This window comes from Athene noctua, chromosome 14 (genome assembly GCF_965140245.1).
Source record: "Athene noctua chromosome 14, bAthNoc1.hap1.1, whole genome shotgun sequence".
NCBI classification, from domain to species: Eukaryota; Metazoa; Chordata; class Aves; order Strigiformes; family Strigidae; genus Athene; species Athene noctua.
In genome coordinates, this window is record NC_134050.1 from 10,750,211 (window position 1) to 10,763,860 (window position 13,650).

A 13,650-nucleotide genomic window follows, 5' to 3' on the forward strand; every position below is an offset into this window, starting at 1 on the left:
TCCTCCTTGTGGGTGCAGCAGGGGGGGAAATCAGTGCTTGGGGGGATGCACAGTGCTGGAGGGGATGCTCAGTGCTGGAGGGGATGCTCAGTGCTGGGGGGGTGCTTGGTGCTTGAGGAGGAATGCTCAGTGCAGGGGGGGTGCTCAGTACTGGGAGATGCTCAGCGCTAGGGGAGATGCTCAGTGCAGGGGGGGACACCTAATGCTGGGGGATGCCCGGCCAGATGCAGGTGACGCTGTGACCCCCCCCATCCCCACTCCAACCAGTGCCTGCTGTGGGCACAGCTGCTAGGGGACCGCAGGAGCCATCCCCCAAGTCCCCCCCCCACCCCAGCCCAGAGATGAGGCACACTGGCAGTTACTGACTGTCCTTTATTACTGAGAACAGGGCTGCCTCCAGAAAACGAGGGGCCCCGCTCCCCAAAAATAGGATTCTGCAAAGAGGGCGCCCGAACCCGCGCGCCCCAGCCCTCGCCCCCCAGCCTCCCTGCAGTGCCAGCCCCAGCCTCTGCTGCCGTTATTAGAAAAGGGGGCAGCTGGCCACAGCCACCCCCACGCAGAAAAGCCACTGGCAGTGGGGTGGCATCGCCAGCTGGGCATCCCCTTGATCCAGCCGCTTGTTGGGCGGTCTGGGCTTTTGTCTTTTTTTTTTTTGTCTTTTTTTTTGTCTTTTTTTTTTTCTTTTTTTGGTCTTTTTTTTTTTTTCCTGTTTTTCTGTATTTTACACACCAGTTGGATGTTACCGTCACATGAAGAAGAGAGATACCTGAACAAGATAACGGCTAAGAGCTCTAGAGTTAAAAATGAACACACAAGCCCCGGGGAGCTGACCGCAGACAAGAAATCCTTCCCGGAGGAGCAGGGTGCCCAAGGGGCGATGGGTGGGCACCCAGCTTGGCACAGTTCCTGCCGGCACCTGGGTTACCCCTGCCCACAGGGAGCCCCCGGGGTTTGGGGGGGCTCTGGCACAGCCCACCACAGTGCCCGGCCTTGGGGTGCTGTGGCCTTGCTGCCCCTCAGCTCTGGCCCCTTCCCCAGGCATATAAATCTCTTCTTTTATGTTAAAAAAAGAGAGAATATGATAAAAATACAAATGTCCCTAAAAGCATTATTATTACTGTAGTAGCAGTATTATGACTTCTCTCCAGATTGTCCAAAATCGTCTAAAGAGGGACCGTGGGGGCTGCTGAACCCTTCCCGGCTGCAGCCACGGGACGGTCCTGCTGCCACCGTGTCCCCAAGGTGGCTTGTCCCCAGGGTGGCAGGGATGTCCCCCCTCGGCAGGAGAAGGGACAAGCAGCCAGGCACCCCGGGGACTTTTGGGGGGCCATTCTGGTGCAGGCTCTCCCCCCGCCCCCCGCCCCATGCAAGGGAGAAACCCCATGGCGCACCTCGGTGGCTCAGCGGGTCCCCCCCTGCCAGCACCCTGTGCCCCCCCTGCAGTTCGTGGGGTGGCACTAACACTCGGGGAGACATCCCTGCCCTGGCACAGGGACAATGACAACAGGGTGAAACACTCTCCCTCCCTAAAACCAGGCTCCCGGCTGTACGTGGCACCCCAGGGGACAACCTGTGGCCTTGGTAGGGGGGCGGGCGATTGGCTTGGTGACACCCTGGGGGGGGGAGGGTCGGTGTCATCCCTGTGGGTGCAGGAGGAGCGACGGGTGGGGGGTGCCACGGGGGAGCAGGAAGACTGAGGATGGGGGACCCCCAGCCAAGGCGGGGTGGCTCGGTGCTGGTGAGCACCTGGCTGCCTCCAGGCTCACTCTGGGTGCCCCCGCACCCATGGGTGACCGTGCCCTACCTGAGATGGCTGCAGAGGTGGCAGCACCCACCTCTCCTCTGCTCTGGGAGGGCTCGGCCGATGTGCCTCCATTCAGAGGGGGACAGGGGGGCTGACAGTGCCTGGAGGGGCTCTGCTGACCCAGCTAGGGGCACCCTGAGACCCCCCCTGAGGACATACACACACACTCTGCCCACAGGGACGGGCAGGGACATGTCACATCACACCCCACAAGCCACGTCCACCGCTATGGAGGTGGGGAGGACCCTCAGGGCGCGACCCCACTGGGTGAACACCCATCCGTCACCCCTGCCTCCCCGCCCCCCCCAGGGTCTGCCCCAAGCCCTTGCACCCCGTGGGGATCCTGGGTGGGTCTGTCCCCACTTTGGGGAGCCCCTGGGACTTGGGGAGTGGGCATGGGTCCGGCACATGCACCCCGAAGGGATGTTGGCACCGTGGGGACGCTGCTGGCATCGCTCCTGCGAGGCTGGGTGGCCTGGGGAATGCCACCCACCCAGGACAGGGACAACAGCACTTGCTCCATCCCTTAGCCCCCAGGGACCCCAGTGCTGGCCACAGGGCTCAATGGGGACCTGGACCAGCCCCAGTGCCTGGGTCAGCCTGGCTGGAAAGGGATGTTCTGGGGCTCAGCATCCCCCCAAGGAGGGGGGGCCACTGCCTGGCTTGAGGCCAGGCCCTTGCCCAATGCAGCGGGGATGTGCCCAGTAACGGGGGACAGGATGAGGGGTCCCCATGAGGAGCTGGGGGGTGAGCCCCAGAATGGGGTTATCGACCTCCTTCTCCCACCGAGCCCCAAGACGGAGGTAAAGCATCAAACCCGGCTGAAGGCAGTGCGCAAACGAGCCCGCTTTGGCTAACGAACTGTGTCATGGCTTCCGATCCCAGGAGCCCGCGCCTGGCCCAGGAAAAGGGGGGCTGCCCTCCCCCCCCCCAAGGGTGTCCCCCCAGCCCAGTGTGGGCCAGGGGTCTTGGGGAGGGTGGCAGGGACGTGGCAGGGCATGGGGGGGCTTCACAGCCCCGCTCAGGCGACGCTGACGGCTCGGAGAGGTTTTATTGAGTTGATAGGGGAGAGGATGTGGGGGGTCCCTCTCACACCCGCAGCCTGGCCCCCTGAAATGGTGGGGGGGGGGGTGAGGCCGGGGAGGGACAGAGGAGTCCCAAGGACCGGGGCTGGAAGCACTCGTAGAAGTCCTGCCCGGTGGTGAGGATGGGGATGCGGGGGGGGGGTCATTGCTTCTGGCACCCTTCTTTGCCGGGGGTGCTGGGCGGCTGTGTGCCTCCCCACACCCCAGTGCTGGGGAGAGGCAAAAGCAAGGGGCTGGGGGACTCCGTCCCCCCTCCTACCGCAGGGTCCCCACGAGTCCGGGCCGCTGTCCCGCCGGTCCCTGGGGTCCTCGCTGGGATCCCCACGGAGGGGTGACGGGGGGCTGGGAAGGGGGGGACCCCCGGCCCATCAGTTCTGGGGGGCTCAGGCCTTCAGCTGGTGCCACTGTGCCACTGCCTGCCTGGGACGGGCGATCATGTCCTTCCAGTGCTTCACCTCCCCAGGGCCGCTCTTCCAGGACAGGTAGATCTGAGGGAACAGGCAGCCCTTGAACCCACAGCCCTGCATCCCGGCTCCTCCAGCCCCATCCCGCTCCCCAGCGCTGCGATTTTGCCCCCCACCTCCTCCTTCCCTGCTCCCCCAGCACGTGCTCCCAGCTCCGCGCAGGGCCAGGTTAATTTTATCCATTGATTTTCTCTACAGCAACGCGGAAAACCGCGCGTGCCAGCCCTCGCTGCAGCTGACAGCTCGGGGAGCTCGTGCCGCCGACCCACTTCGTCATATCAGAGTGGGACTTGCTGCTAATTACACAATCAAAAGTGATTAGCAGGCTGCTGGCCATGGCAAGGTGGCCAGGGTATGAAGGCCACGCTCCCCTCCTCTGGCTCCGTCGCTGGCAGCACCAGAATCCCAGAATCATCTGGGTTGGAAAAGCCCTTAAAGATCCTCCAGTCCCACCATGAACCTCACACTGACCGTTCCCAACTCCACCAGATCCCTCAGCGCTGGGTCAACCCGACTCTTCAACCCCTCCAGGGATGGGGACTCCCCCCCTGCCCTGGGCAGCCCATTCCAACGCCCAACAGCCCCTTCTGCACAGAAATCCTTCCTCAGAGCCAGCCTGACCCTGCCCTGGGCAGCTTGAGGCCATTTCCTCTTGTCCTGGCGCTTGTTCCTTGTTAAAGACACTCATCCCCCCTCTCTGCACCCTCCTGTCAGGGAGCTGTAGAGGGTGATGAGGTCTCCCCTCTCGCACAACGCTCCTGGCAGCTTTAATGCAAAGTGGAGACATCACGGGCACCGTCTGTCTGTCCATCCACACCACCTGCTGGCCGTCACCTCCGTCCCTCTCCAGCAGCCTGTGGTGCCGAGCCGCTGTGGTCGCCCCCTCCCAGGTTTATCCCAACCTATGTGTTTGTTCAATTACGGGGCTGCGTTTGGGGGTCACCGACACTCTGCGGTGAGCAGCAATAATGGAGATTACTGAGCTCGTTTGTCATCGTTATCCTAATGAGTGGAGAGTTTGATGGATTTACCATAAATCAAATTGAGGGGGGATGAATTCCTCTGTTCCTGGCATTGGGAGGCAGTGGGTAATCCTGGCGTGGGGACATGGCAGATGCAGACCCTGGGGATGCCCAGCTGAGCCCTGCGCCCCGTCCCTGCTCTCCCGTAGCCAGGGATGGTGCTGATGTGGGGGGGGGAGCTCTGGCACAATTTTTGCCTTGCTATAAATAGACTTTGGACATGTTGAAGCTCACCCCGGCATGGGCTGTGCCACAGCACGGCGTGGCGGCAGGCATGGGGCATCACCACACTGGGTGGGGGCCACCACATCGTTCCCCAGCTTGTGCCAGGTGAGTTCTTGCCACCGCACAACATGGCTGGGACTGGAGACGGCACAAGGGGTCCCCTCCACACTCCATCTTCCTCCTCAGCTTCCTCCCGCATCAGCCTGGGACCTGGCTGTCCCCCTGCATTGCTGGGGTCCCCCTCCACCCCGCGCCAATGCCGCAGGACCCACCTTGCCGATGACATCATTGCGGCTCAGCCTGTCCTTGTCCATGACAGTGATGACGATGGTGGTCTCGCGCAGCCGCTCCGTGGGGATGTCGAAGGCGAAGGACTCGTTGAAGACAGGGTTCAGGCACCGCTTCATGACCACCGTCTTCTTCTTCTCCACCCGCTTGTCCTTGTACATCAGCCACACCTTCACATAGGGGTCTGGGGGGGAGAGGAGCTGCGCTCAGCCCCGGTTGGACGTCGGGCAGAGATGCCCGGCGTGGCGGGAGCCAGAGCTCATACCTGACGTGCCCCCAATGTCCATGGCTTTGAGGTTACGCGCTTTGATGATGTTCACCACGATGGAGTTGGCGGAGGGGTTGTAGCACAGCGACAGGAGCAGCTCCCCACGGCTTCCCTGTGGGATCCACGGGGGATGTTAGGTGGGCACCCCAAACACATGCATTCCTCACTGCGGCACCCAGCCCAAGTGCTGACGAGACACCCAAAGCCCCCGTGTCCCACTGTGGGAGGGGGATGCTGGGCTGGGACACACCCCCCCAAGAGCTGTCCCAGGGGTGGACTTTGGGCCCGCACAGAAAGTCAGGGCAGAGGGAAACGGGGCCATCCCCAGGGGCCTGTTTTCTGGTCTTGCTAAAGGCAGGAGAAAAAGAAAACTTTCATTTTAGATCTTCCTGAAATGGCTTGTTTTCACCCAAAATGAGACACTCATTTGGGGCTACTTAGTGCCTTAATATAAAGATTTGGGAGGAGAAACCTCCCCGTCAGATGTCAAAACTTGCAAAGCGGAAAACATCCTCGTTGGGGTAGAAAGGGGGTGGCCCTGTTGGGACACTCCAGGGACAGAGGGTGGCCTCCCCGCTTGAGGCAGGGCCCCAGGAGGTGGGAGGAGGAACAGGGCCTTACGCTGCCATCGCTGCAGGGCTTCAGATCCTTCCAGAAGGTCTGCATCTGAGTGAGGTCCACCTTGTTGAGGGGGATGGACACCTCCCCAATGGGGTCATTGCGGCTGAAGCGGTCGTAGTCCAGGACCTGGAGGTACAGCACCCGCTGCACCACCTTCTCATAGGGGAATCCTGTGCCAGAAACGGAAGCGATGATGAGGAGCTGCCCCCGCCATGGCAAGCAGCACACCCAGCCACCATGGGTGCTGGTGTCACCCTGCCTTGCCTATGCTGATGGGGAGATGTGGGCGGGCGCCGGGCAGTGGGAGCAGCGTGGGGCACCTCTCATTGCTTCAGACCACCACAGTGGCTGGTAGCAGATTCATTTCCCCATGTACCCCCACACACAGGTGCTTTCTGAGGAGAGCCTCTCCCCCCATGTCCCCTTTATGGGGTGCAGCTCAAACACCTCCAACCTGGCCTTGATGGCTTGGCCAACCCATCTCATCACCAATGGCCACCATGCATCACCAGTGGCCACCATGTTAGCAGCTAAAACTGGGCTGATCCAACCTGGGAGGGAGAATAGAGGATCCCACAACTGTTCTGCTCCCACCCCAGTCCACCCCAGTTCATGCCAGCCCCTACCTTCGAAGAGGAAGGTCTCGTTCCAGTGTGGGTTGAGGTTCTTCCGCTTCACCTTGGTCTCCAGCTTGTGCTTCTTGTCAGGAAGCAGGTAGATCTTGACAAAGGGGTCACTGGTGCCGCTGAAGTCCTTGGCTGGCAGCTCCTGCGCCTTCATGATCTTGACGGTCAGGGTGGACTCCTGGAAGTTGTAGCCGACGCTGAACTGGATGCGGCCCAGGTTCTCCCGGCTGATGCCATCGTGGCCCTCATCGTCCTCAGAGCCTGGAGAGAGCTGTGGCCGGGGGGGAGAAGGGTGGTGAGTGCAGCGCCGGGGGGAAATAATCCTCATACCCCCGTTTCAGCACCCAAACCCCAGCGCCGCAAGCTGTCAGAGGGCATCAGCCTTTCCCTGGCTCCCCGCCGCTGCCATCGCCTCAGATGACTCCTGGCTCTGCGCTGGAGCGGCAATTAGCCAAATTCCTCCTGACAGCCATGTCGCCTCGGCTGAGCCACGGCTGTGCTGGCCACGGCGCCCGGCGGTGATGGGGACTTGGCAGAGCAGGCTGGGACGTGCCAGAGTGTTTGTGGCACAGGGCAGGCGTGGGGAAGAGCCGGGGCGGGTAGCAGAAGACATCCGGGTGGTGCCCAGGGTGAGATGCCATCCCTGGGGAGCCCATCCCCAGCACACCCCCATCCACCCACCATGAGCATCTCACTGGTCAGGGAGTTGACCAGGTCGGAGACGGAGGAGTGTGGCTCCGTCTTGCGGTCGGACTCATCGTGCGGTGGCTGCCCAGGCACCGGTGCTGTGTTCACCGCTTTGCCGCCGGCCGGCAACCTGGGGAAAGAGAGGCAGTGCCTTAAGAGAAGAGACGGGCCGAGAGCCGAGGGAGAAAGAGCGAGGGGCTCCCCGGGCACCCTCTCCCAGCAGATGCTGCGCTTGGGCTGCGCCAGCCCCTGGGACATGGGGCAGAGCTGAGCTGGCGGGATGCGGGGGCCTGCGCTGCCGGCGGCTGCATGCAGCCCCCCCAACAGCCTTCTGAGGGGCTGAGGCCGGTGCAGGCAGCTGGTTCTGCCTGCGGTGCTGCCAGGCAGGGCTGGGTGCCAGCCGGTGCCCTGGGACCCACGGCACGTCACCTCAGAGCACAGCAGAAGGTCCCACACTGCCCATGTGCCCCCCCATGTCCCAGCCATGTCCCACCCGCAGCGGCTGGTTGTGTGGATGACCCACGGGTGCTTCGTGCTGCGGTGGGGGCTCAGTTCCTGCTATAACTATCCCCTCCTTTCCTTCTGCCATCGAGCCCTCCCCAGGGGCCCAGATGTCCTTGTGCACCCCGGCTGCAGCAGCCAGGTCTGGGTGGGTGGGGGGCCGTGCCGGGACGGTGGGCACGGTGCCGGGGTGGGAGGGTGGGCAGCCGGGAGCTGCAGCGGGCACACACAGAGCAGCGATGGAGGTGGGTGGGCACACACCGAGGCCACACTGCCACGGGGACAACAAGGGACACAGGCACAGGGCGGCAGGGATGGGGCAGCCCTTGGCTGGCTCCTGCGGTGCAGACAGATCTGAGAGGGGAGGGGATGTGCACACAGACAGGCACCCAGAGATGCACCCCACGCTCCCACCCACCCGCCGCTGTGGCTCCTGCCCGAGCCGAGCCACAGTGATAAACCAACAGACGGACCATCGGACGCGGGGACGGCCCCGGCGTCGTGACGGGCTCAGCGGGGCGAAGCCACAACGCATGCCACGAGACACCCACCAACACGCCAAGCACACACAGACACACGCCAGTGGAGACACTGGGGTGGGGGGGGTGACGGGGATGGAGACACACGCAGCGGCATGGGGCGGCAGCCCCCTCGCACACCCACACACACATGGCTCGCTCGGCCCGGTGGGACGGTAGCCAGGGAGGATCGGAGAGCCCGAGGTAGCTGGGGAGGCAAAACTGGGTTAAAAACAGAGTGAAAATGAAGGCGGAGGAGCCGGTGGTGGGGAACGCCGGGCGAGGAGGTGCTGGTGGAGCCTTGGGTGCTGGGGCGGTGGTGTACACCGGCGGAGGTCACGGCCAGCGAGAGAGAAAGAGCAGGAAAGAGCAAGAGAGAGGAGGAGAAGCGTTGTCCAGCGCCGGCCTGCCGGGAGGGAATGGGGAGAGAGGAGCAGGGTGGATGGACAGACGGAGAGCAGTTAGTCACCGGGACAGGAGACACACCGAGGCACCGGGCTTGGAGCTGCTGGGGACAGGCTGGAAGGAAGAAGCTGAAAAATGGGGAGATTGGAGGCAGAAGAGTGGGTGGCTGGCAGTGCCGGGTGGGCAGGCGAGAGCGGAGGGTGCCGGAGCACGACCCCTCCGTTGGCTGAACCCCCCCAACATCCTGTGAGGCTCGAGGGGCCTGGGAGCAGGGGGGAGATGGAGGCGGGGAGGCCATGCGTGTGCCGGGATGGGTCTTTCAGACCAGCGAGCTTGGCAGGGGGAAGCGGGGAGCGGGGTCTTGCTGCGGCACAGCCACCCACCCCCCCGTGCCCGGCACCCAGCGTCCCCCATCTCCTCGCCCGGCACGGGGCAGCCGGCACGGTACGGGCACGGTACGGCACGGCGTTCCCGGCAGGGACCAGCTGCGCAGCGCGACGCCGGGGAGGGAAGTGCTAAAAGATGGAGCGAAACTAAGCCGAGCAGGGGTAAAAATAGCCAGTGGGCGAGAACGGTGCCAGTTCATTAACACGCCGAGCATGCGGGGAGGCAGCGCCCGCCGGCTTCACACCTCCTCCCCGCTCCGGAGGGGATTAACACCCGCTCCCGGTGGCGTGGGGCCCCTCTGCTCCCGCCAGCCCTCGCCGGTGGCCACTGCTGGGCTCCGGTGCCGGATGCGGTGCTGAGCTTGCGGCACCCCGGGAAGGCATGGAGCAGCCGGAGGGGCTGTGCCGTGCTGCCACGCTTGGAGGAGAAAGGGGGATAATGTGTGGGTGTCCCCCAAAATGCCTGCGGCACTTGCTCTGCCCCCCCAACCCGGGCATCCTTGGGGCTCGAGCAAGGGCTGAGGACATGCCACCGCAGGGATGTCCCCGTGTCCCTGGGGGGGCTGATAGGCTGCAAACAGCCCCGCCGGGCTGGAGGTCACGCAGTGCGGCGCACGAGACATGCGTTAGGGGGGTCCCGCCTGTGTCCCCCCTGCTGCATTCCACTCTCTTCGTTGCACAGGGGCTCTTGGCCTGCCCTGTGCCCTCCTCCCGAGCGTGTGCCCCCCCCAGCATGCAGCCAGGGTTGGGGGGACATGGGGGGGGGGGGGGGTTGGCTGGCGGTAGGGGAGGGCAGGAGGGGGAGGACAGGGAGAGAGGAGGAAGGGATGGGGGGGTCCTCTCGGTGCCGCTGCTCCGGAGGCAGAACCGTGGGTGCTGGCGGGGGACAGCTGCAGACGTCACCGTGCCCGCTGCCCGCTGGGCCACCCTGTGCCGCTCCAACCTTCGCGCTCCACCGAGGCCAGCCTCCTCCTCCTCCTCCTCCTCCTCCTCCTCCACCCTGGGTCTCCTTCCTCCTGCGGGACTGCCCTTGTCCTCGCTCATACCTCTTGTCCCCCTGAGCGTTCGACTGGTTCGGCTGCGTCCCAGCGGGTTGCAGGTCGGGGATATTGGCAAAGTCATCTTGCTCTGAGAGTCCCAAAACCAGGGATAACACCACCATCCGGCCTTCCCTGCCCAGGCGGCCCCGCAGGCGGCGGGAGAGAGAGAGAGAAAGAGAGGAGAACAGCATCAGGCAGGGAACAGGCAGGAGCAGCAGCAGCCCGAGCTCCCCCGCAGGGTGAGGGGACCCCTGGCTCTGCCTGCCGGCCCCTGCGCAGGAGACGATGGCTGGGATGGGTGCAGAGGGCTGTGGGGAGAAAGGTGTCAGCTCCGGGGAGCACATGGGGACTGACGCCACCCCTCTCCTCCACCGGTCCAGGCAGGGAGGATGCCAAAGTCCTGCCGAGGAGGAGGGAAAAGGTGCCCAGAGGGGCTGGGAACAAGGGACAGTACGGAGGGAGTGAGGTCCCAACATCCTTCCGTGGAGGAGGAGATGGTGGTGGCACAGTTGAGGCTTTTTGCCCCGCTCCGGCGCCACCGGCGCAGCCTCCCCGGGGCCTGTAACCACATTTATGTCGCGGCGCCGGGGAGGCAGGCGGAAGGGTAAACAGAGTAAAGAGCAAAAGCAAAGTTAATGGCTTGGGAAAGTGAGGATGGTAAATGGCAGCGGCTCCTCCGTGGGGAAACGGCATGCTGGCTCGGCACGTCCCGGCTCGGCGGCTGCTCCCCCGCCTCGCGCCAATTAAAGCTGGAACCAGTGTCGATGCTGGGTAAACAGGGAGGGACGTGACCCTCTCGATGGCTAATGAGCCGCATCTCGACATCGGGAAGCCGCAAATGGAGCCCATGAGGAACCTCTCAGTGGGAGAGGGCAGAGCTGAGGGGCACTGACCGGCTGGCGGTGAGGAGGGGGGGTCAGAGCCAGTGACAGAGCTGGGAGGGAACCCCTGGGCAGGGCTGCAGGCAGCAGCTGGGGTGTCCCTGCCTGCCTGGAGGGGAGCTCAACCCTCTCTCCAGGGCTGCCTGTGCAAGCAGGAGTGGGGTAGGCAGCCAAATCTGTCTCTTGGGGCCTTTCCCACCCAACCCTGATGCAGAAGGTGCTGAGCTGACTCATGCAAGGACAGGATCAGGCCTGTCCCCCCCTCCCAAGCACTAACAGCCTGTGGGGAGCACAGCTGGGACATCAGCAGCCCCCCTCTCAGGGTTCTAGGAGGCAAACGGAGGCCAGGGGGAGCAAGAGGACCCTAGGGAGGATGGAAGCCAGGGGGGGACTGGCTCTTCGGAGGAGTGACAATGTCATGTGCCGAGATATGGCAGCAGCACGGGACTCAGATTAGTCCTCGGCGCTTGAGGTTTGTAAGCCAGTGCTGATCCAGGAGATAGGGTTAAACCAGATTAAAGATCACACAGCTCCGGCAGCTCTGAGCTGGCTGCTTCTGCAGCTCCCAGCCTGGGCGGAAGGCAGCGGGACAGGCAGCGATATCAGGGCTGAACAGACAGGCACCCCTGCATGGGGGCTGCTGACAGCACGGCTGCCACCCCCCCCCTTCCTTCTTGGGGCAATGTCACTCCCTGGGGACCACAGCAGTGGCATCCCATGGGCTGGAACATCCCTGTGCTCTCTGGGGACCAAAGGGGACCCGAGCACCCACACCAGCCAGTGATGCAGTGGGTGACCCGCAGCAAAGTCACGAGGAAAAGCAAGTTGTGGGTGAGACCCTTCCCTGAGCCCCCCAGGCTGGGTGAGCCGCCCCAGCACCCTGTGACGGGGCCAGAGGGGAGACAGTTCTTCCCGCCGGCCACAGGCAGTGTTTCCCCAAGGTGGTGCCAGCTGAGCGAGAGTGGTGACAGAGGAGAGAGTGGAGAGCAGAGGAGAGAGCAGCAGAGAGCAACAGAGAGAGATGAGGAGAGAGCAGAAGAGAGAAATGAGGAAATGAGGAGAGAGCAATGGAGAGAGCCATGGAGAGCAGGAGAGAAAGCAGAGGAGAGAACAGAGAGAGATGAAGAGAGAGATGAGGAGAGAGCAATGGAGAGAAATGAGGAGAAAGAGAGATGAGAGAAACGAGGAGAGAAATGAGGAGACAAATAAGGATAGAGCAATGGAGAGAAATAAGATGAGAGAACAACAGAGAGAGCAACAGCGCAGAGGAGACAGCAGAGGAGAGAGCAGAGGAGCAACAGAGAGTGCAGAGAGCAACAGAGAGAGATGAGGAGAGAGATGAGGAGAGAGCAACAGAGAGTGCAGAGGAGAGAGCAGAGGGATGAGGAGAGAGCAACGGAGAGCAATGGAGGGAGCAACAGAGAGATGAGAGAGATGAGGAGAGAGCAACGGAGAACACAACAGAGAGAAATGAGGAGAGAAAGAAGGAGAGATGAGGAGAGAGCAATAGAGAGCACAGAGAAGAGAGCAGAGAGATGGGGAGAGAGCAATGGAGAGAGCAGAGGAGAGCGCACACTTACAGGAAGGACTTCATGTCCAAGCCGCGGTTGCGGATTTGCCCCACCACGTGGTCCCAGCTGCCGGGATTGGAGCGGCTCCGGCCGCCAGCCGTCCGATGCTTGGAGCCGGCGGCGATGCCCTGGCGTGCCTGGCCGCCGCGGGAGCCCCGGGGGTTGCCGGCACCGGCGGAGGAGCCGCTGTGGGCCTGGAGGTGGCCCAGGCTCTGGCTGGTGGTGGGCTGGCTGTGGTTGGCGCGCTGGTGCTGGCTGAGGGGCTGCTGCAGACTTTGCTGGCGCATGAGCGTGCGGGGCCTCTGGCATTTGGGGTCGCCTGCTGAGGTGGGGATATACTCAAGGGTAGTGGCTGTGGACAAGGTGGAGTCCTCGAAACTTAGGGAGAGGAAGGGCAGAGGAGAGGAGAGAAAGGAGAAGAAGGTGAAGGGGCAAAATTGGAGGAAGGAAAAGAAGAGAGTTAGAGAGAAGATGCTCCAGCGCAGGGAGCGCTCCGGCAGGGGCCAGCGGATGCAGCGACTGGTTCCTCTGCCTCTCGGCCCCAGCTCGGCCTCGCCGGTGGCACGGGGCTCTCGCGCTGCCGCCATCTCACCCGTCCTGCCTCCCGGGGTGTGCGGGGGGGGAGCTCGGGCGCAGCACCGTGGCACCGGGCCGGTTGGGTGCCCTCCCGCTCCCGCGGCCGCTGCTCAGCTGGCGCCTTCCCAGCACGCCGGCCGACCTCGTCTGTGAGCTAATTAGGGCTGTTGCGTGAAGGCGAATCCCCCGGCGCCCGCACACGTGCTGCCAGCCAGCCCGCCCCGTCCCCGTCCCCATCCCTCCCAGCCCAGCACCCTCGCCACTGGGTCTCAGCATCCTCCATCTTGCGGGACGGTGCCGGCCGGGGGCTCCCACAGTGATGGGGGGGGCCGAGCCCCCCGTAGCCATGGCCATGCCAGCACACCGGCTGTCCCCAGGGCCAAGCCAGGCTGGCAGCGGAGAGGGGTGGGAGTCCGGCCATGCTCCCAGCCCCCTGATTGTGGGATCCTGGTGGGAGAGCAGAGGCGCCCAGTCCTGCAAGGACGGGCTTTATTGAGCCAGCGGAGAGGGAAGAGCAGGCGAGAGGCCGGCGGGGGAAGCGGCGGTGCCCATCGCTGGCCATGCAGGCGGCCCCACACCATGGCAGCAGCACATGCATGGCACAACCCATGCAGCCGGGTAGGAGCCCCAGGCATGGTGCTGATGCCCACGGCAGCCTGCAAAGCTCATGGCTACAAAACTG

General features: G+C 63.6%; 1 protein-coding gene across 2 annotated transcripts in view; it reads right to left on the reverse strand.

The window, feature by feature from the left end:
• Nucleotides 1-401: 401 nt before the first annotated feature.
• SYT7 (synaptotagmin 7) overlaps nucleotides 402-13,650 on the reverse strand; it is a 33,020-nt gene continuing 19,771 nt past the window's right edge. The window contains exons 6-13 of one of the 2 annotated variants that reach the window (XM_074918341.1): nucleotides 12,402-12,770; nucleotides 9,947-10,072; nucleotides 7,085-7,220; nucleotides 6,404-6,674; nucleotides 5,778-5,947; nucleotides 5,154-5,268; nucleotides 4,873-5,072; nucleotides 402-3,377 (exon numbers count right to left, since the gene is read on the reverse strand). In XM_074918341.1, coding sequence (XP_074774442.1) covers nucleotides 3,273-3,377; nucleotides 4,873-5,072; nucleotides 5,154-5,268; nucleotides 5,778-5,947; nucleotides 6,404-6,674; nucleotides 7,085-7,220; nucleotides 9,947-10,072; nucleotides 12,402-12,770 — 1,492 coding nt within the window. In that variant the 3' untranslated portion in view covers nucleotides 402-3,272. The remainder of the gene's footprint in view (nucleotides 3,378-4,872; nucleotides 5,073-5,153; nucleotides 5,269-5,777; nucleotides 5,948-6,403; nucleotides 6,675-7,084; nucleotides 7,221-9,946; nucleotides 10,073-12,401; nucleotides 12,771-13,650) is intronic. The other variant, XM_074918343.1, reaches the window with a different exon arrangement.